Below are 22,270 nucleotides of genomic sequence, written 5' to 3'. Positions count from 1 at the left end.
TCATCAGGTTGTTACAGTAGCTCTCAAATAATCAAATGCAACTTGGTTATGTTTAAAAACGCATTGTACATTTAAAGTTCATGTGATCTAAAGAAATGATTTTTCTTTATTTCAATACTGAATGTCTTGAGTTTGAAAAAATAATACATTTCTTATTTATGGTAAAATCAAATGTTTTTTGTCTTGTTTTATGTGTGTTTCTTAAACAAATGAGACTGTCACAATAAGAGTAACATATAAATGCCAGTACAGGATAGACTTAGCTTTCTCTACAGTGAAAAAAACAAAAAAAATTGTGATTATTGGTATCGGTATCGGCCAAAAGGGGTTTCGATATATCGGCATATCGGATATCGGCAAAAATCCAATATCCTGCATCCCTAGTCCCCAGATCTCAATCCAATAGAGCACCTTTGGGATGTGGTGGAACGGGAGATTCTCATCATGGATGTTCAGCCGACAAATCTGCAGCAACTGTGTGATGCTATCATGTCAATATGGACCAAACTCTCTGAGGAATGTTTCCAGGTCCTTGTTGAATCTATACCATGAAGGATTAAGGCAGTTCTGAAGGAAAAAGGGGCAAAGTTTACCTTATAGAGTGGAATTCATGAAACACCCCACCCGTTTCTACTCATAGGAATGACTGTAAACACAGGATAAATTCTGTACTTTTACTAAAAATGGGAAATATTATATAATCCCTACAATAAACCAGCGGTATTGTAGAAGCAGAACGTTATCAAAGAGTAAAATTGAATCCTAATGGTTTACAGGAAGGACATAATCACAGAGAATGTCACTCTCCATTTGTTTGATTCATTGCAGAGCGTAGAGAAACAAGAGACGGTCGGCTTACTGAACAAGAACTGAGTCTTCTTCTTGGAAAGTCAGAGACACACAAATAAAACAGATGTGAAGACGCCTGTCCAGGGTTTTCTGAGATTTTACATCGAGACAATGAGATAAATGTGAAGACACAGTGACCGCATCTCTGGACTGTGACCAGCATCATCCTTTAGTCGAGGACGTTTGTGCCCAGTTTGAAGGAATCTCCTCGAGGTATTTGTGAGACACCGGGTTTTCCAAGAATAGGATGGACGGCTCAATAAAAGCTGGTACAGACTAGAGCGAGGCTGCAGAGTTAATCATCATCGCAGATTGAGCCGTAAACATGTAGCGAAATTCAGGATTTATGACAATGACAGGGGGAGATTAATGATGTTAAGAAGCAATGCTTCCTCTGTCAGTCTGTAAATTTAACCCTGTGGATTAGTGTCCAGATGACAGCTCTTCTTCTGCTCCATTAGGATGCAGTCTCACGAATCAATTCTGAATAATGTAACCTCGTATTTCATATTCAAGTTTTTATCACTCGCAGAGACTCAGCAATACCTGCAGAAGAGATTAGCGTACTAAATCATGCAGTTGGTATTATAAAAGACTAATATTAGTCAGAGTAAAGCACATTCAGTATCTTAATAAAGGCCAAAACTCACATTTAAATCCCCAAAGAACAGAACGACCTATCAGCCAGCAGACGTGAAATAATCAGGAAGTTACACAGCTCTCTATTAAAATCCCAAAACAGATTTATTTGGACCACAGACCCGTTGGCATTTGAGCTGCATAGATAAGTCAGCAGGGGGACATCTTCCCTCAGAGCTGAAAGGCCTGAACACCAAACATCTGTTCCGCATCAATAAATCCAGCTGTGCGAGATTCATTAAAGATCAAACCAGAGGATGACCTGAACTTCTCCTTACTGGACTCATCTAAGTCGGGAAGGACCAGCATTTCCTTTCTGGCGCTGGCGAGAATCCTCCAGGACTTTGGATTGGCAGGTAGCATGAGACACTAAAATAGATTTATTAAAAGACAAGGCTACATAAGGCTAATAACCAAATGCTGCACTTGCAGCGTCCTGGTGGGAACCCAAATCCCCGAGCCGGAGAGCCAAGCCTTTATCTCTCGCTGAGAATAGGCCTCATTACTCTGACTGATCTGTGACCGCCGAAGCATTCGCTGCCTCTGAGAATCCCATAAAAGAGCACGCATCCGTCCAAGTCATCACATATCATCAAAAGTTGTGTTTTCTTGTAGTAACAGGACAGGTGAATGCTGGCAGCGGCGTCGAATCTTACATAAATGAAGGTCTGTGGTTTGGAGCAACGGCAGCGAGCGTTACATAACCGAGGCCACAAATTACACAAGTGAAGAAATAAAAGAGAAAAACATTAATATGAGGACGCGTGGAGCTGCGGTGGAGGTTTAATAAGACTGTTTTCAGCATTAGACGTATATTAGACTCCTGCATTTCATTTGATCTTACATAACGAGTCCTGTGTTTACTCTGATGATATGACTATTTTTATTATTTCACAAAAACCAGTACGCACAACTCTCAGAAGACAAACACCCGAATCAGTATGAGCTGAAAATAAAAACTGTGTCAAATATTCTTTGTTAGACAGAAGCTGCTCATAGATAACTTGTTTAAACACATGGACTCTTCATTAAAGCTGAAATTGTTGTAAATCGCTGTAAACCACACACACAGCTCCCTCATATTTTAAAGTTGCTTATGAAAAACATCTGCTCTTATGACAACTTATAGAAATAATAACCTTCATAAAGACATCAGCTCAGAAAGTCCTGCTCAGCATTCAATCCTGAACTTTTACATCACTCATGAAGTTATATATTTAAGACATTTTTCATATTTATAATGTCTGTAAAGTGTATTTTATTGTAGGACAGAGGCAGATTTGAGCAAACTCCTTCTCTGGAGCGCTTCATAAATAACTATTAGGTCACGTTAGACAGAGACTGTATATGGAGACAGTCTTACATTGGGTAGAATACGGATTACTAAAAATCTATAATCTCTGATGCTTTCTGACAGTTTGTACAGACAGTCTGGAAATGTAAACACTGCTTAAATCAGAATCAGAAACACTTTAATGATCCCAGAGGGGAAATAGCTTTCTAGTTGTGGCTACTAAGGATGGGTAATGAATTAGGTACTTTAATAGTTAACGACCAGTGGCGGCTGCTGGTCACTCAGAGGGGAGAAGCTCACTTTTTAGAGGCCTACATCATAAATTTGTTTATTTATTTAAATTCTACCCTCCGTGCCAGCTTGCTAGCAGCTGGAGCTGCTACGTGAGACTACGACAGGCTGTGGATGACAACGTTCAGACCCGCTCCTAGACCTCTCTTTCCCTATTTTTATTTCCTTTCTGTAGGTGTCTCTCAGGCTTTTCTACCTCTTCCAACAATCATCAACTACAAACAACATACAAAATCAGGAGTAAACACATTTTTCCTCACAGGTCTGTCAATCACATCACACACACATACATCAGTCTGCAGGAGAGCGGGATCCACCATGTCTCTTTCTGCATATGAAGTATCATTCTTTTTTTTTAATGTCCCTGTAGATAAACAGAGACACATCATACAGCTCCAGGAAGCCGGACACAGCAATAGTAAGTTTGTCCTCCATTGTTTATCCTCATTCTCTCCCTCAGAATCTTCCGCCCTGGAATACAGATCGGCCTGTTATTGGCTGACGCCTCGTTCACGCTACTGCTCATTTGCATAAAGTTGAGCTTCTCCCAACTTCAGCTCATTGCTTGCGCCGCTCGCAACGCGCCGCTCGCAACGCGCCGCTCATGATCGCTGCCGCCTCAAACGCACCGCTCGCAACGCACCGCTCGCAACGCACCGCTCGCAACGCACCGCTCGCAACGCACCGCTCGCAACGCACCGCTCAAACGCCCCTCGACGCTGGAGATCATAGAAAATGAATGGCGGCTGGATGCCGCCGACGCTCAGACCGCTTCTGGTGTGAGTGTATGGTTAGAGCAATCGCCACTGGTACCAACCGAATTCTGTCAAAAGTACCAGAAACCAATTCACGTAAAATGTGATGAGAAGCAGCTATCATCAAGTGGTTTGTGTGATAGGAGCAGGAGAGGCTGTCAGAGTCCTTTGTTTTATCCTGTAAAATTTATTTATGTTTAATTTCAGAGTTTTTCCTTCACTAATGCTCTAAAATCAAATCCAGTTTTGTGTTTTTCTTCTTTTTAACTTGGAAATAAATTGGAAATAACTGCCAGATATTGAAAGTTAAAAGTATTCCAGAAAACTGGGCCAAAGCAAGACATTTAGAGGCTCAGGTGTTAAAGGGTTAATGCAGAATCTGTTCATACACAACAAAATATGTCATGTTGTTTTTATTCTTTATCAACCGGCAGTCAAGCTTTTTCATTTCCTATCTTTCTATTTCCCTTTTCTTCTTATTGATTTCTTATTTCTTGTTTTCCTTTTGTCTGTTCAGCCTTTTCTCACGCTGATAGTTATTGTTATAAATATTCACTGCAAACTAAATCTGCCTAAGGGTAAAAATAAAGTCATAACACTTCATTTCTCCTTCACCTCATCAAGAAAAACTCCAGAGGGAGTCGGTTAATGGTTATCAAACCTGTTTTTGAAAAATTTTTATAGCAATGAATAAAGGAAAGAGCTGGAAATGAAGGTATCAGAGGACGACTCTCAACCCTTAAATTCCTTTTTAACATTTCTTTGGATAAAACGACTCTTCAGCTTCAAAAGAGGACGGTTAAATTCTCAGAAAACCCCTGCTGCGGCTCGTGTCCTTGCACATTTCGGTTCAGTCTGACGGCGCTGGCTCACCTCACAGCGTCAAAAAGTTTGGGTTTTTATCTTTATCTGTATTACCTTTGCTGTGATCTGGTGCTGAGATTGAGTTTTCAGCACTCAGGAGGAAAGTTTTGGCTGCTCCGGCTGAACAGTTAAGCATCTTTTTTTTTTAACAGCCAGCTCATGAGCGGGAGTTAAAACAATAAGAGGAGACCATCTGTTTCTGGATCTTTAACACAATAACATTCACACTTGATTTTATAAACACATGTCACATTATTTTAACATTTTCCTTTCAACACCTTACCTAATGACGCTGGAATGCAACGATCAGACAGTTCTCATTTAGAGGAACAAAAACACTCGATTCTTATCAGCTACTTGTTCTGGAGTGTGAGTTCCCGGCTGAAAATATCTGATCGCTCTGAAGAAATAAATTAAAATAAAAAAATAGTTCTTGGAAGTGATCTGAGGCTTTGATCCGACAACACTGACCACCATTATTGTTTTCTGCATTACTCTTCTGGGTTTGCAATGAGCCAGGAACATTTCTGGAACACCACTGGCTGGATTAAAGCTCAGATGAATGAGAGATTGACTTAGTCCAGAGATCGGTTTTCTGTCAGTCTATTTAAAGAGGGCCTGTGGAGTTTCTAACAAATATCTGAAGACTTAATAACCGTGTCAGGGGCCTCAATTTCTCACAGAGTTTGCAAAGCTGATTTACTTATGATGGACTTTTTAATGTGCTTCTTCAATAAAGATGAGTTGGAGTCTGAAACTAAAGACTTACTTTCATCGTGGATCGAGGAGTCCGGACCAGACTGTCTCTGTTGGCACCGTCAGCAAATCTTCCTGTATCCTCCAGGAACCTGTAGTCTGCAGAGCAGGAGGGGAGAGGAAAAACACACATTTATTTCAGTTAGACCACTAAAGATTAAAAATTCTTAGCTGTAATGTGTCTGAGCTGTTTTTAGTTCAGTACAACTTTGTGTCATCTGTAAGAAGACCAAAAAAAAAGAAAAAAACAACAACCTTGATACAAAAATAAAAAACCTTTAAAACAGAAATAAAAAACCCTCAAAACAAAAATAAAAAAAAAAACCTTTAATACAAAATAACCCTTAATACAGAGATAAAAAAAAACCAAATACTAAAATAAAAAAACCTTAATACAAAAATAAAAAAAACCTTAGTACAAAAATAAAAAAAACCTTAATATAAAAATAAAAAGAACCATGAATACAAAAATAAACCTCAATACAAAAATAAAAAACCTTTAATACAAAAATAAAAATCCCTTGATACAGAAATAAAAAAACAGAACACAAAAATAAAAAACCTTTATACAAAAATAAAAAAACCTTAATACAAAAATAAAAATAAACTTCAATACAAAAATAAAAAACCTTAATACAAAAATAAAAATAAACTTCAATACAAAAATAAAAAACCTTAATACAAAAATAAAAAACACAAATACAAAAAGAAAAAAAACCTTAATACAAAAACAAAAATAAACCTCAATACAAAAATAAAAAATAAACCTTAATATAAAAACAAAAAATCTCTTTATTCCATAAATAAAAAAAAAAACCTTGATACAAAAAACCCCAAATCCAAACCTAAAAGAAACCCTTTATACAAAATAATAATAATAAAAAAAATCTTAATGCAAAAATTAAAAAAACTTTTATGTGACTGAAAAAAGAGCAGAAAGAAGAATAGTCTTGTTGTGTCTGTGATGGCCAGCATGATCAAGAGATGATTCAACCCAAAAACTCATTTTCCCTCAAAAATGAATTAAGCCATTGTTATTATTGGGTGACAGTATAATAAAATCTACTATGTCATTGAATTTCAACAACTGTAATTTTAAAAAGTAATGGGTCATAATCCAGCCAAGACAAAAAACATCAGTCAAATTGAGGGGGATCCAGAAGGAAAGGAAAAGCTCGCGAAGCATAAAGACGGTCTGTGCGTTTATTAACCATGGATAAACATTTTAATTTCAGAACATCTTCAGATCAACGCCAGTGTTTCCCACACAGAGGTTAACTAAGAAGACAGGGAGGACGCTCACCACTAAGAAGAGCCATCTCATCAAACTGGGAGAGCGTCACGAAGGCCGTTTTATTCCTCACTCCGCTGCATCCTGAATCCGCCTTGTGCTTCTTCACACACTGCAGGCTGAAAAACAAACACAAACACAATCTGTTGGGTAACCTCTCCTCTCATTCTTTACAGGAATTTGGTTTGGCGCCATCACAGCCTGTCCAGACAGCGAACAAAGGTCAGCGCCGAGAACAAAGAGGGAAAAAAGTCAAAATGCAACAAATGTTATCTAAGACCTGCTGATCTGCTGAACGGAGAGGGGCAATTATAAAACGAGGGCACGACCCCGACTGATGGAGACAAATAACCAGCAGAGCAGGTGGGAACACTGATTAATTTGTTTCATTACACAAAGAGGTCATTATCATCATTTTTCATAGGCGTATGCCTGCAGGAAGACTCTGAGAAAACAATTATCTTTATGAGGCGCATCGCTCAAAAAACTTGAGGTCAAGTTTGTACCTAAGTGCATCTGAGGCAAAAACAGTGAAAAATGTGAGGGTGAAAAGTTAAGAGTTTCAATAAGTTTCTTTAATCTGTTTTGACAGGACTCATTCACAAATCTTCCAAAAGAAAAGAAAAATGTCTGTCACAGTTCTGACACCTTCAAAGGTCTCTGGAAACTGGTTTGTAAGGAAGCAACAGGCCAAGCTGCATGCTGCTACATTTAAAGGTCCCATATTGTGCAAAAATCACTTTATTAAGTCTTTTAGTGAAATTTGTGGGTCTTTAGCTTTCCTCCCAGCCCACAAAATGTGATATTTAATGACAAAACCTGTACTTAGTAGTCCTTGTGAATGTAAATCCTGACCTAAAACAAGCTGTTTGGATTTTGAGGATTTGCCGACGTCAGCGATTCCCTTTTTTGACCAATCAGGAGCAAGTCTGACCTGATTGGTCCACCAGAGAAGATACCCCCGCAACCCCCTCCTAGTCCAATCTCTCCAGCAGCGGGGAGGAGAATGCCAAAGTTAAAGAGCCATCACTGCTCTGTTTTTGGCTGTAAACAGCCACATAGTTCCATGCACAAGCTCCCCACCTCAGAAGAAGACAAGACTAAGTGTCTAGAGTTCATTTATCAAGGAAATGCTCCAGCTACACTCAGTAAAACTGTGCATGAGTGTGCTAGTCACTTCACGGCCGACTGCTTTTCCAACTTTGGACAGTACAACAGAGGGCTAGCCATTAGACTGGTCCTAAATCCAGGCGCATTACCAACCATCCACCAACAAACCTGGGACCCTGGAAATGTGAGTATTTTAAATGCTGTGTGCTGTGGAGCAGATGTAAGAGCTTTTCCTCAGTGTCCCCCCTGTCTCTGTGTTAGCTTCAGGATGCTAACTTTAGCTGCAGTGAGCCTGTTGTTTTAGCCTGTAATGTTACGGTAAACGAGCTTCGCTGTTTTGTCAACATTGTGCACTCGGAGCTCGTGGCGCCGCTCTCAGTGACGCTGAAGAGCGGGGCGGTATCAGCGGCGGCTCATTTACATATGAAGGTCACACCCACTAAATCAGAGCGTTCTGAACAGAGGGGCTATGAGAGCCTGGAAACAATGCGGCTGTGCTTGATTTATTGGCTTTTTGGACCAAAACATGTTACTACCATTTCATGAAGACATCAATGATCCATATTAAACTGCAGAAAAGGAGCAGAATATGGGACCTTTAAGAAACCGAACCATGAGTTTTGTGAACGGTTTCATCCCTAGAAGACAAGAAGTAAACATCTGCATAAGAGAGGAGAAAACTGGTCAAAAGGGTCTTCTCATATTTGGCACTTCACCTCCAATTTCCTCTTGCATACATTTAATTCACACATCCCATCTTTACCGATGACTGAGATATCTCCAGTTCAGACCCGACTGCAGCCAGACTGATTTTGTAACAGTGCCTCTCACTGGCTTTCTTCCTCCAAACTCCACATTAAACTGGCTTAAATGAGAGCCCAGAAAGGTCTACTTTCTGATACCTGCTGAGGGACAGGTATTTGGCCAGGTCGGACAACGACTGTATCTGAGAAACTATGTCAAAGGAATGCTGAACAATGCCCAAAGAAAACAGGCGGCCACAAGAGAGCAAGGCAGGACGTCCCCCAGCGCTCTTTGATAACTTGTAATGAAATTTTCAGGTACGACCTTCAGTATGGCATTTAGTCGCTAAAGGTTAGACTGTAAATGCTTCAGGATCCATAGAATTCAAGGAATAGCTCCTGGATGGCTGGTATGTTGTTGCTGGCCATGAATTTAAGAAAAGGTCAGTCAGGACAAACAAAAACGCAGCCAAGAGTTGATTATGAATATAACATAACTGCACGCAAAGGTAAAGCCGATCTTCTTCTTCAATGATGACTTTTCTCTGCTTCAGAAGAAAAAATATGTTTTTTTTCTAGTTTTTGGTCATGACAGGCACATATGGAAATGGATTTAATTCTACACAGAACATAAAAACCCAGGAAACAGGAAAAAGATGGAATAGTTCATGGATAATACATTTACAGTCATGTTTGCAGAGGATATATAAGGTCAAGTGCTCTGATGCAAACAATGGCTTCTTCTTCTTTTTTTCTTTTGTTTCAAATTCAGTAAAATTCTGAGTTTTTTTTGTTGTTATTTTTGTTTTTCTTTTCTACCTTGACATTGCTAGAGTAAAAAAAACAAAACATCATGCCTTGAAAAAAATGTATGGCCCTTGGAATTTAGCTGTGCACACACACGTGTCCAAAGTCTCCTTTTCTTCCATGAGTTGGAACTAATAATATGGTTTTCATACAGTTAGTCCACTTTGAACTTAAAATGCTGGTGCTTTGTGCAAAACAATAAATAAACTCAAACTGGATTGAAACAGTCCCAGTTTAACTTCTCTTTGTTCCTGTTTGACCCACAAATTGTGAGAAAATCGACTTTCTTTAGGTCCAGTTCAGATTATGATGCATCAACACACAGGGTGTTTTGATTTCCCTCTGCTAAATTTAACCTTGTTTACCATAACATGTAAATACCAAGACCTGTTACATGGACAAAGTAACACATTAAACAAGCTGAACGGTTCTTGATGTGGACATTTGAAGAAAACATACCTATTCATTACCTCCGCTAAGGAGGTTATATTTTTGGGAGAGTTTGTCTGTTTGTCTGTGAACAACATAACTCAAAAAGTAACAAACAGATCTTGTCTGGATCCTGGACTTTTTTAAATAAAGGATTCTTTATCATTGTGAGATACGGCCGTTTTCACCATATTTTTATATAACTCCACCATAAATGGTCGGATTGCTTTGCAAAACAATACAAGACAAGGTCAGCATAATTTCTGACAGATGTAAAAGTACGATCCAGATCCTGGCAATATTCTGGACACTAAGATCCAGAATATGAAATATGTACTGGGTCATCATAACTTTTCAACACTGTCAGGTAACAAATTATCGTACAAACCTGCAACTAACACCAAATTGTAGCAGACAGTCTGCTGAAAGGGAGTATAACATTAAAGTCGGACTAAAGAGTTGGTGACAATCACAATATGCTTGGTGGAGGTCTGCGCTCTCCGAGTGCTTTTCTAGTTTCTAATGTAACAATGTGATTAAATCTCTTGTGTTGCTTTGAGTTTTATATTTCCCTTCCCTTCAGTTTGGTATGTTTATCACCAGTAAAGACAAAAACCTTACCTGCATGAATGGGAAAGACAGGCAGGACACCTGTACTTGGCCTCCCCTGATCCACACACTCCACAGCTGCAAAGACACAACATTAAGGCTCATTACAAACTGTCTGTAAATAAATAACCAAACAAACATATAACAGAAGGATGCAATTTAACCTTAAAAGCTACAGATTGGTGAATCTGTGTGTGTAAAGTGCATGTCTTACAATCTACATGAGGTTGAGCTCTCTCATCAGTTGCTGACATTGTCTGTAGTTTGATCATGTAAACAAGTCAAACTCTGTCAAAAAACCTTGTACTAAAACGTCAGGTGTCCATATAAGATATTTAATGCGGTTGACTTAAAGATATATAGCAGGGGTCTGCACCCTTTACTTTCAAAAGAGCCGTTTTGCCTCAGCTCACCTGGATGAAAGTCATTTGGGAGCGGCAAAATCTACTTTATCTTCACATTAAGACAAAAAAAAGTGTATAATCAGGTGAATCATTATTTTAAAGGGTTAAGTTTTTGTGTTTATACATTTGTACATGTGGTTTCTTAGTTTTGTTAATTTTTGTAAATCAATTTATTTAATTTATTTTTTAATAAATTTGCAAATTTAAGAAAAAAGAAATTTGTAGTGTCATATTTTATAAATTTTGCAAAATTTGATAATTGGAAAAAAAACATCAAAAATTTGCGAAATAAAAAATGAATTTTTAAAAATGTGCAAAATTTCAAAGAAATTGATGAAATGTCATAAATTCGCAAAAAAAACCCAAAAACCTAAATAATGCAATTTCAAAATTTTGCTTAATTTCCAAAAATTGTAAAAACTTCCGTAAATTGCAAAAGAGGGATTTATATTTTAAAAAAAATCAAAAATTTGCTAAATCTTTAAAAAAAAAAAAAAAATGGAATTCTTTTTCTTAATTTGCAAAAATGTCAAAAATTGAAATAAAAAAAAATCCGAAAAAAATTTAAGCTTTGTTGATGCATTGTTATTCCAAATTTTATATTATGAATTTACTTAGTGTCTTTGTCGTTATCATTCAAATATTAAAAGCCCTTTATTTTTATACTATTTTTAAAGCTACAAGGAGCCACTGCAAAGGAGTCAAAGAGCCGCATGAGGCTCCAGAGCCACAGGTTGAAGACCCCTGATATATAAGATTAAACGTCAGGAAAAACGAAAAGAAAATGACAGTTGAGAAAATTTGATGTTGGACAGAAAACGAGCATGCTAACATTGTAGCTAAGCTGGCCAAGATGCTACGTCTGTGAGCGCTATTTTTTTTAGCATTTAGATTCCCGTCTGTACATTTTCAACCTTAATAAGACAACGAAGGATAAGTTTCTTCTCCAGCAAACACAGAAAAGAAAACTCATGAGCCTGTGTGCTATCTCAGTTAGCAGTTAGCTCCTGAGTTTCTAAATGCTTTAAAACTCACTTTGAGAGGCTAATCTTCCTCTTCGTTCCTCTCAGTTCTTCTTCTACGCCTCCGTTTCCCTCTGGAGTGTCTACAGTTGTCATTATGTCTGAAGTCGGTAAAATAACAGCAGAGCACATCACAGTAACTGAAGAAACACGTTGAACTCGGGCTGCACCAAAACAAACGCTCTTCCGCCGGTGGACGCCTGCGGGCTGCAGCACGTGGAGATGAGTTCCGGTTAGAAGCCTGCTCACTGCTGCCACCTGGTGTTGGTGGAGGGGAACTACAATGACTCTGAGTTATGTCAGACGAGTAACTTCTACAAGAGCTCTAAAACATAAGAAAATTAGTTATTGCTTTAAGTAAAAAGTCTTTATTTTTGTCAGACTCGTTCTGTGCTCATAACTAAACAAGTAGCACTTCATTTTGAGATGGTAATGTTATGAAAGCCATCAAGAGGAGAGTTCACATTTCAATCTACGCCAGGGATTTCCCAAATGGAGCAGGACTGATGCGACTTTCTTCCACTGCAGTATGAACCACAGTTTTAAACACACAGAATGAATTGGAAAGTAAATAAACCAATTATCCTAGATTATGAAATTCTCCCACCGCACAGATGATTTTGATTTTGACTGAACTGGAAAGTTGAAGAAGTCCAAATGAGTGTTGGGATGATGGTGTACGCGGTGGTTAGCGCTACTGCTCAGCAGTGAACTGGTTCAGGGTTCAAACCCAGGACTTTCAGTGTAAAACAGAGAGATGATGATTGTGTTTTTGAGACAGTAAAAATTAAGAAGCAAACACATGGCAACTTGAAAAGTATCAACATCAACTTGCCGGCCCCCCATTTCATTTTTTGGTTATAGGGTTGACATATTGAATGTTTTTAAGAAGAGGACATCAAATGTTTTCAAAGTCTCTTCTATTTATTGAATAGGAACAGAATTCTCTCTGATTTTAAGTTTTAAAAAAGAAATGGTGTTAAACTCTGGAGCTAATCTAGAGGTTCAGGTAAACAAAAATACATTATTTATCTGTTAGTATGAGCAACTTGTGAGAGTAATGGTTCCAAAAGCTTGCTAGATGATGACTAAGTAAGATAAAATGTTAAGCTGGCGAGTGATAATGTGACAGAGAATTCCAACAAATTGAGACAAGACCCTGATGCAAACCAGAAAAAGTACGAAACCACTTTTTGGATAAAATGTTTCATTTATTTGTTTGTCAACTTAATTATTTACACATTTGCATCCAACCTATCCTCCAAAGACTTTATATAATTACACTTTGTTCAAGATAATATAACTTAAGAATATGATGACTGTGTTTTCTGACTCTGGCCTACTATAGCTGCCAGTCCTCCTGACCACCACTGAATGAACTGAAAGAACCGTATGAAAAACACACACAGTCACAGGTGTGTACACACCAACACACCTTTAACATAAATACTTCTTTGGACTGAGTTGTGGTGGACCAAATATTTCTCTGAGAGTATAACTTACTGTGTTACAGTAATGTGGCAAAAAGGGATATAAATAAACATACAGTATGCTGTCAATATATACACAGGAAATGTTAAAACTCACTGATGACTCATTCTTTGTTGCAGCACCAATAATAGGGTTCCCCTGAAGAACCTACCACATAAAAGGAAAAGCTACAAAAAAGTAGTGTATCAAAAATGGTTCATAAATTAGAAATGACCAAATCAAAATAAGTACTTGTACAACATAATAAATCTTGATGTAACCGGTACATACAACACAAAGGCAAAAAATATCTAACCTGACATAAGCAACTATTCTAGAAAGCATTTGAGCAGGTAGAGGTAGAGCACCATCTGTCAAGATGTACAGGTCCGGCTGGGCAGGACCAAAGACAAAAACATCATGAAAACAATGTCAAATAAAGCCTTTGTTTGAAAAACATGAAGTCACACATCATCCACATGCTATTGCACTCATAAAAACTGGAGTTAGACAGTGCTCCTACGTAAAGGCCTGAACGCTCCTTCAGGTTTGGCCTCTGCTTAGGATGGTTTGTGTTTGGGGTGGTGAGGAGAGTGGGAGGTGTGCGATTCAGGGTTTGGACAGGTTGCTGCTCTGTGAGGCCCGACCCTGTGATCAGGGAGTAACGTGGGTCCATACACAGACAACAGAAGCACCGTTTGATAAAACACACTTTAAACAATCACTGATAAATATTGATATACACATGTTCTCCTCGGGCCTTCCTGGCCTGGATGGTTCGCAGAGACTCAGCTCTTCCACAAAGATCTTCCTTTAATTGGACATGACCGGTCCCATGAACTGTTTCCAGGAACGACAACAAACTCTGGAGGAGCTCACTCTTTGGTAGACAGCCATTCTCGTAACAGCCTTCCATGTTAAGTAGTTCGTGTTTATAGGGTGATAAACGGTGATGTGGATGTCAGAGAAAGCAGACTGGGCTGATTTCTAAATGCCGCTGACTGTCGGGCTGCGATGTGGGAAACTCCTGTATATCTACAATAGGTAACTGACGACTGTCCTGAGTATGGAAGAAGAAACGTGACTGGTGCCAGCTGCCGTCTTGGATCTGAAAGAGAACAAAAAGACACGTGAATACCTCACAACTAGGCCGCCATATTCAATGAGAAAACAGGATGAGCTGAGTTTGACCTCTTTACCTTGCACTCATCTTGTAGCACCTGTGGTTCAAGTAGAGTGTCTTTCTCAAACACCTGTTTGTTCCAGCCACGAAAGCGGAGTGTGGTGTTTTCCTGGGGTGAAGATTCAGTGGAGCTGAAGCTGTCTGCAGTGCTGTATGGAGGATCGTTCAGGCAGTGGAGACTGACGCTGTGGCTGGCCTCAGTACTCAGTAAATGGAGAAACTTCATTTGGACTTTCCCGACACCAAACTCCATCTGAAGTAGAAAGCAGGTTCAAAGACTCAAAGACCAACAAAATCACATCTTAACGATGCTGTGAGGAGGATATGTTTTAATTGGACCCAGAGACTCACGTACACTGTCGTAACTGACTTTTAGCAAGGCGTGTGTTTGTTTTGGAATTAAATGGAGATCAGATCTAACAAATTTTCTTCGTTCTAGACAACTTTTTACTGGATACAATGCGCTGAGGTAAGGTATTTATCAGTACAGTTACGCAGCGCTGTTGTTTGAAACGTGACATCAAGCAATGTTGTAGAAGCCTTCCTGGTGCTTTGACGTATCTGTAGACCAATGTGACAACAAGTAAACACTGTCAGTTTGTACTAGAGCCCGACCGATATGGGATTTTTGGGTCCAATGCCGATACCGATACTGGGGGCAAAAAAAAGCCGATATCCAATATAAAGGCCGATATCCAATATATCGGCTGATATCCGATATATTGGCTGATATATATAATAAATTCATTGGTATACACAGGATATATACTGTATATAATCACAAATCATTATAATACCCATATGATTCAAGACAGAGACAGAACACTTAAATTAAAACAAGGAACTTAAATTATAAAACTGTTAACATAAGAACTGTAGCGTTAACCAATGATAAATAAGAACAAGCTGTAAACACAATAAATAAAGAAGTCAAACTGTAAACACCTTAAATAAAGAAGCCAAACTTTAAACACAGTAAGTATAAAAAAAAAATTAAATGTAAACACACAATGAGCAACTTACACGATGCTAAAACGCCAAATTATAGTCTTACATTAGGTAATGGTGGACGTGTGAAATAACAGTAGCATTTATCTCTGTTTATCTCACAAGTTAGCAACTAACACGATGTTAAAACGTCACTCTATATTCTTACATTTCATAATGGTGGACGGAGGGGGCGGGCACTCGGGGAGTGTGCAGCCCAACACACAGACATACAGGAGAAGGAGCGAAAGAATCTCTGCGGAGCAAAATTCTTATGATCGGCTACATTTTGGCTGATGTCGATTAATCGGCCCGATTAATCAGCCTGACCGATTAATCGGTCGGGCTCTAGTTTGTACAGCAGTTAATTAGCCAACAACCCGGTGCTCCAAGACATGACCGTAACGTGCAACGTTCGTGAATCCTGGTTATGTCCTGCCAGTCATCTACCAAGCAGAGAACCTCACTCTTCATTTTATTGAAAGACTCTCAAGTTTGAACAGACCACTGCAGAATAACTGCTGACTGTGGGTTGGAATGAACATTAGCATAAACAATTTAGCTCTTTTAGCCTTTAGCTCGTGCTCTATCCCTCTCCTGTTTATCTTTCTTCTGCTCTTCTGTCCTTTTTCTGTCTGACAGTTAGGCTCCAGTGCCCACCATCACTTCTCACTACTAAACTTCGTCAGCTGGCGTGGTGTTGTCATAGAGACTTTGGTGTGTCGTAAGTCAATCTGGTCCTGCTCTGGAGGCTAATAAATAGCTGTTTAAAATAACCTGTAACCTATAATACTGGCACTGATAATCTCATTTTAAAGTGTGGATTACGATCAGACATATATCTAGAAGGAAACTTTGGCAAGAGCACCTAGAAACTCCTCACAGCCCCTTTGAAATAAACAAACATCTTCGATGTTACCTTGTTGGAGGCCACAGGGTGTAAACACGTCTGCCCTCCTGCAGTGAAGTTGCAGAACACCTTGAAGGCATCAGAATTACAGCCCAAGTTTGGATCAATCCAGAACCAACCTACAAGTTCCCCATTCAGAGAAAGAAAGAGGCAAGTTTTTAATCGAAGCTCACACCGGAAACTTCAGTATCAGGTTGATGAGACTCTCACCATCTTTGAGCTTGTGATGACAGTCGAGCAGATCTCTACAGAAACGAGCCGGGTTCTCCTGTGTACCCAGAGGCTGTTTGATGCTCTCGATCACACTGCTTAGGTACTGGAGAGTCTTCAGGATCTCTGAGTTCTGGTCTGGTATGTTCATCTCTGTGTTCTGGAAACTCTGTACGAGGAAACAATGTCAAAGTCCAAAATCAAACATTTAAGCCTTCATCATAGTAATGACACCGTTAACATGTCAAACAGAATAGACCTAAGTGAGCATGTCAGAGCCTTACCTCTGTCCTGACGACAGCATCTGAGTCAGAGAGGCCGTAGACCGCTGAGTCATCATAAATCTGCCTCTGTAGGATTCAACATCAACAGGTTCAGGATGATATAACCAGCCAGAGCTCTGCTCATTATCTAACTGAAAGGTTTTAATCTACGGACTGGTTCTTTGGTTCAGGAAAACATGATCGCTTAAATAACGTAGAGTTTATAGAGAAAACCTCAGAAGGATAAGAATACACTTTGACAGCAGAGGGAAGCAGTAAAATAAGTCTTACATCAATAAACCCTCACATTCCTGACCTCAGTGGGGGAAAGAAAAACACATTCCACTCCACATAAACATTAGTTATCACAGAATATGTGTCAACAAAAAGTCTCTTTGTGTCTCTTTAATTTCACAGAATTTCTTGTAGATGACAAGGTAACGCAAGTAAACGAAAGCTGCGCGTTTCCATGTAAGGGACAAAGTTTCGATAAATGATTGATCTCCACTGTAAATGCTTAAAGAATCAATATGTTCTTTTTTTTAATCTTTTGGTTCTTTTGGTTTCTGAGGTGATCATCTTCAGCAGAGAAAATAAGCAAATCGAATCTCTCCGACGTCCTCTGCTGTTAAAAAAACAGCTGCTATCACTTGTCCCAGTTGTATCACAAAGTGTAATGTAACTTTAGCAGACAAAGGACTCAGGTTTTAGGAATAAATGCAAACAACCTGTGGAGGACACAGATCTAAAATGTTGATTTAAACCTATTCCACAGACTGATTCAGTCAAATTGTTTAATGTAAAGCACTTACTGATGGACCAGGAGCGCCAGGAGGCCCCTGAATAGGAGAGGAGAAAGAGGAGAGGTCAGTAAACTATGTTCCTGAGTTTATTTTATTTCAAATGTTTGTAAAATATTCAAGTCAATCATTCAATACTTACTCTGGGTCCTGGACTTCCCTGTGGTCCTTGAGGCCCCTGAAAGTAAACACAGGAACAAGTGTCAAAACTGCTAACGACATTAGAGTCAGATTTATTGCCAAGTAGTTTTACATTACAAAGATTTTGTTTTGGTCTATTGGTGCAAAAAAGTTACAAAAACAAGAGCAAAAATAAAATAACATTAAGAAAATACAAAAAAGTGTTTGCACACAGAAGTGAAAAAAATGTAGTAATTTCTCTTTTACTTAAGCCAGAATCACAAAAATGGAAAAAGTAGCGTATACTGTTTACTTCCTACATCTTTCTCTGTGATGCTGTGAGAAATAATAGAAACAGGATTTTGACTGGTCATCTACTGCCCCCTCTGGCAGACTTTGGAACAGCAGGTGACCTATAGAATGGAGTTGGCGCTGAACTGCAGGTGTTAAAACTTATGTAAGGATCCAACTCCAGTTCGCATCACAGACTTGAAGCAGGTATGTCGGCGTGAATATGAGGGCTGCTCTGTTGTTTGCCTTGCTAACATTTTGACAGGGCTCTTCCTCCTCTGTGTTTACACAGGAGGGTATATGAGTACAGTACGGCTGCAGCCAGCTCCAGGAGACACTGAGTAACAGCTCCTTTCACTATGACTCACTTTACCGTGACTGTCGGCCACATAAACAGAGCTATAGCAGAACATAAGCTTTCATACATCTTCAAACACAGCTGTCGCATTTGTTTTTATACAGCACATTCATATTTGACGAGGGTCTATGTCAACAGGGCCCGCGATGCCCTCAGCAGAAGTTCAGGCTGTCGCTTCAGTGAGGAGGAGTCATGATGTAATCAGACTGTGAGTCATTAGTTTGACTTTTCAGTTTGTTCATTGTATTTATGGTTTGGTCCAAAGAAGATTCTGGATTTTGTTGCACTTCTTCACAAACTTTAACCAAGTAGAGTTGATTCACAGACTTTCATGGTCTTCATCAAATCTTACCATTTCGCCAGTGATTCCCTTTGGGCCTCTTGGTCCCTGTGGAAAAGAAAACAACATGTAAACATCATAATGTTGTTTAAGCTTTAATTAGCGCCCTGCTAGTTGATAAACTGATTTTATTAAGACTTTTCTTTATAGCATCAATCAAAATCTTTCTTATAATTGCTCTTTCATTGTGTACACAGAAACTTACAGGTTTTCCCATGGGGCCCATCGTTCCTTCAGGGCCCACAGGTCCGGTGAATCCCTGAAACAAACAGGAGAGGGGTGAATACATGAAATTACAATGTGTTCCTAAAGATTTCAACATGTCCTGTGTGATCTAAAGTTTGTGTACGCCACTTTCTGCTGCTTATGTGACACATCCAATAGCGTTAGGAAAGCAATAAGGGCCTACAGTTTCTGTTTTTTTCTTGTTGAACTCACCAGGGTACCCATCGGGCCTTTGGGGCCAGGGTAGCCTCTAAAACCCAGATCACCATTCGGCCCCTGTTGGAAGAAAAAAATGGTGTGTTTTCATTTGACAAGACTGATACACTAACTTTTATCGGTTTTTTAACACCTTGAAGAGTTGCATCCTACTTGGTCTCCTACCTTTGGCCCTGGAAATCCTTGTAAACCAACCATCCCCAGATCTCCAGACTCCCCCTACAAACAGACAGAGAAGGAAAACAATAGTTGGCAAACAGGTCATGCAATAAACACGTATATTTAGGTGCTTAATGGATATCATCATTGTATTTTGCACTTCATCTTTTCTCACTGTACTGTTAGCATTTTAAAAATGTCCTTTTCACTTCCAAAGAACAGGATCACACAGGGCTTTGTGTCTGGAAGTTTTCTCCTGTAAGTACAGTAGCACCAGCCCACATTCACACACCCCCTCGTAACACACACTGGGAGGTTTGGTGTCTGTTCCCTTTTGTGTGTCTAAATTTTGTCTGTCTGTCGTCCAGGGTGGCAGACACCATGTTTGTGCAGCCAGTCATCCACATCCTCCAGACAGCTTGGCTTTCTGGCCAACCACTTTGACCAAGAAACTCTATTCAGTGCAAAGCGTAAAGAGATCTGACCCAAGGGCCCGAGTCTGCTCTCTGTTTCACCAGCATCAATGGAGAAAATGAGTGGAGCGAGAGGGATTGAATGTTGTTTCTTTTTTCTTCATCTTTAAGGAGTTACATAAGAAAAGTGGAGCACCTCTTTTTCATGTCTCTGGAGTGTGAGGATCTTACATAACTTGGCCTACCAGGCTGAATGTTTCCATTCCTGGTCTCGCCCAGATAATTTGTTACTCTACTCAGGGTGGAAAAGTGTCAGACACACACTTTTTCTATCCCTCCATGGATTGGATATCTAAAACCCTGAAGCTATATATAGAGAGGATTTAAAGAATGTGTATGAGCCTACAAAACTCTTTTTTTTTTTTTTACACCACACACCAAGAGATGGTACCTATCACAGCAGAACAACGAGTCACAGTTGTGACTTCAACAAGTCTCCAGGTTTTGGAGCTGAAAGTGGATGAATATAAAGACTTACTGGTTGTCCTTTGGGTCCAACGTCACCTTTCCTGCCTTGGTCACCTGTGGCCCCCTCCATGCCTTTATTTCCTGAAGCCCCCCTGTCCCCTGGCAGCCCTAGTTCTCCCTGACAAAGGTTGATGATCAGCACTTTCAGTTGACTTCAACAAAGACTCTTTTGGTTTGTAAAAACATTTTGCATAAGCATTCATTGTGTTTATATTTTCACCTTTTGACCAGGTGGTCCTGTTTCTCCAGGAAGCCCAGGAAGACCAAGCTCTCCTCTCAGACCTGGACGCCCAATGGGTCCTTCCAGTCCAACCAAACCTCGAGAACCCTACATGCACACAAAAAGGGTGTGAATAAAGCTGAACAAGAGGTACTTCAAAAATAAAACATATCCAAACAGCTGAAGTTGGTAGGAGTCTATGATGGAGGAAATGTGGGGAAGAACTAGCAGACCACTTTCACAAATTTTGAAAATGATACAAAATCCAGTTTTATTGGAGGGAGGAACTAGGACATTACAAAACATTTTTTTTGACGGGACTGACAGCTCATTCTCCAAAATCTATCTTGGTAACTTTACTACCCACTTTTAAAAGATTGATATATACCTGTTTGGAGAGTGGTGGACGGGATGTCGTTATCTAATTTCTTATGGACATTTTTGCACTTTCTATACTCTTTCTTACTTTTGTTTTCCTAAATGCTGCGGTGACTCCTGAATTTCCCCTCGAGGATAGATAAAGTATTTTCTATTTCTATTTCTATTTCTATTTAAGATTTTATTTGCAGAAAGTAAAAAGTAAGTAAGTAAATTTTGTTTAGTAGAGCATCTTTCATAAAACAGAGTTGCAAAGTGCTTCACAAAAGTGTAAAATCTAAAATAAGATCGTAACAACACACGAACAAAAAAAATTAAATTGTAGTCAAACAGCAAGGACTACAAAAAGTTAGAAAATCAAACATAAAGTTGTACAAGTAGCGTCAAAAGCCTGCTTAAATAAATGCAAAGACAGCTGAAAACAAAAAGCTGTAACACAAAAATGGCTGCAACTCCATCCTCCAATAAAGACTGACTGGATCAAAACTGTGTCTCAAATTAAAAGTATGAAAAGACTGACTATCTCGCTTAACTAAGAGCAGAAAATGTTTTGCAATACTGGGAAAATGGATTGTGTATTTCCGATTGAAGGCCTAATAAACGACTCCTGCAAGAGATTGTATTTTTCACCACAGAAGGACATATAGATGACCTATTGTTCCTTATTTCTGAGCTGTACCATTTGCATATTCTTGTTTTCTTTATTTGAAAGACAAAAAAACAAACATAAAGTAAGAAAAAAAGCTGAATAACACGATGAAAATAACAATTTAATAAGTTTGTTTCCAAATTTTAGAAATCTTCAGGAACCTCAATGGTTTCTTAGTGTTTTGCACCACAAGTCCTGAGCATTACTATTGGTCGCAGAGCAACAAATGAAACAAACAGTCTTTTTGTATGACAGTCTTTGCCCATTATAGAAACAATTTAACCCCTTATTGTTAACTCATTTGGGGACTCATTTTTTAAAAATAAACTCTGAGGAGATAACCTGAAAAGAGTTATTAAGACAGCAATGCATGTCTTGCAAAAGTGGATGGTAATGCTATTAGCAAATCTGCAAAAAATATGGCAATCAATTCATGAATTCATTTCTTTTAATTTTTTATTTGTAGTTCATTTCACTTCTTAACGCTTTGTACAGTAACGGTTGTACAGCACAGCGCTGAAGTCTGCCGGCCTCTCTAGGTTTTAATATTTCTTGACAGTGTGCTCCCTGAGCGTGCCCATAAAACTGACTGCCTGTCACTGAGTTGCTCTCGCTCTCACACCGCAGACCACAGCGGTTTCCTGCTCCATCAGCAGTGTGGTAAGGCAGAAGGGAGCGCATGATATT

General features: G+C 39.1%; 2 protein-coding genes across 2 annotated transcripts in view; both read right to left on the bottom strand.

Annotated features, from left to right (window-relative positions):
- Positions 1-12,111, bottom strand: part of znhit6 (zinc finger HIT-type containing 6) — a 57,983-nt gene extending 45,872 nt beyond the window's left edge. The window contains exons 1-4 of the mRNA XM_074668544.1: positions 11,877-12,111; positions 10,450-10,515; positions 6,752-6,858; positions 5,462-5,547 (exon numbers count right to left, since the gene is read on the bottom strand). Of these exons, the coding sequence (XP_074524645.1) occupies positions 5,462-5,547; positions 6,752-6,858; positions 10,450-10,515; positions 11,877-11,995 (378 nt within the window). The 5' untranslated portion in view covers positions 11,996-12,111. The remainder of the gene's footprint in view (positions 1-5,461; positions 5,548-6,751; positions 6,859-10,449; positions 10,516-11,876) is intronic.
- Positions 12,112-13,090: 979 nt separating this feature from the next.
- Positions 13,091-22,270, bottom strand: part of col24a1 (collagen type XXIV alpha 1 chain) — an 89,207-nt gene continuing 80,027 nt past the window's right edge. Inside the window, exons 48-60 of the mRNA XM_074668805.1 lie at positions 20,557-20,664; positions 20,347-20,454; positions 19,402-19,455; positions 19,234-19,296; positions 19,001-19,054; positions 18,808-18,843; positions 17,829-17,864; positions 17,699-17,725; positions 16,908-16,973; positions 16,624-16,792; positions 16,423-16,532; positions 14,533-14,769; positions 13,091-14,441 (exon numbers count right to left, since the gene is read on the bottom strand). Of these exons, the coding sequence (XP_074524906.1) occupies positions 14,295-14,441; positions 14,533-14,769; positions 16,423-16,532; positions 16,624-16,792; positions 16,908-16,973; positions 17,699-17,725; positions 17,829-17,864; positions 18,808-18,843; positions 19,001-19,054; positions 19,234-19,296; positions 19,402-19,455; positions 20,347-20,454; positions 20,557-20,664 (1,215 nt within the window). The 3' untranslated portion in view covers positions 13,091-14,294. The remainder of the gene's footprint in view (positions 14,442-14,532; positions 14,770-16,422; positions 16,533-16,623; positions 16,793-16,907; positions 16,974-17,698; positions 17,726-17,828; positions 17,865-18,807; positions 18,844-19,000; positions 19,055-19,233; positions 19,297-19,401; positions 19,456-20,346; positions 20,455-20,556; positions 20,665-22,270) is intronic.

The sequence above is a fragment of the Halichoeres trimaculatus genome, unplaced genomic scaffold (assembly GCF_033239565.1).
Source record: "Halichoeres trimaculatus isolate MK-OKI-2021-1 unplaced genomic scaffold, fHalTri1.1 fHalTri1_scaffold_4, whole genome shotgun sequence".
NCBI classification, from domain to species: domain Eukaryota; kingdom Metazoa; phylum Chordata; class Actinopteri; order Labriformes; family Labridae; genus Halichoeres; species Halichoeres trimaculatus.
This window is presented reverse-complemented; position numbering and strand designations above follow the sequence as displayed.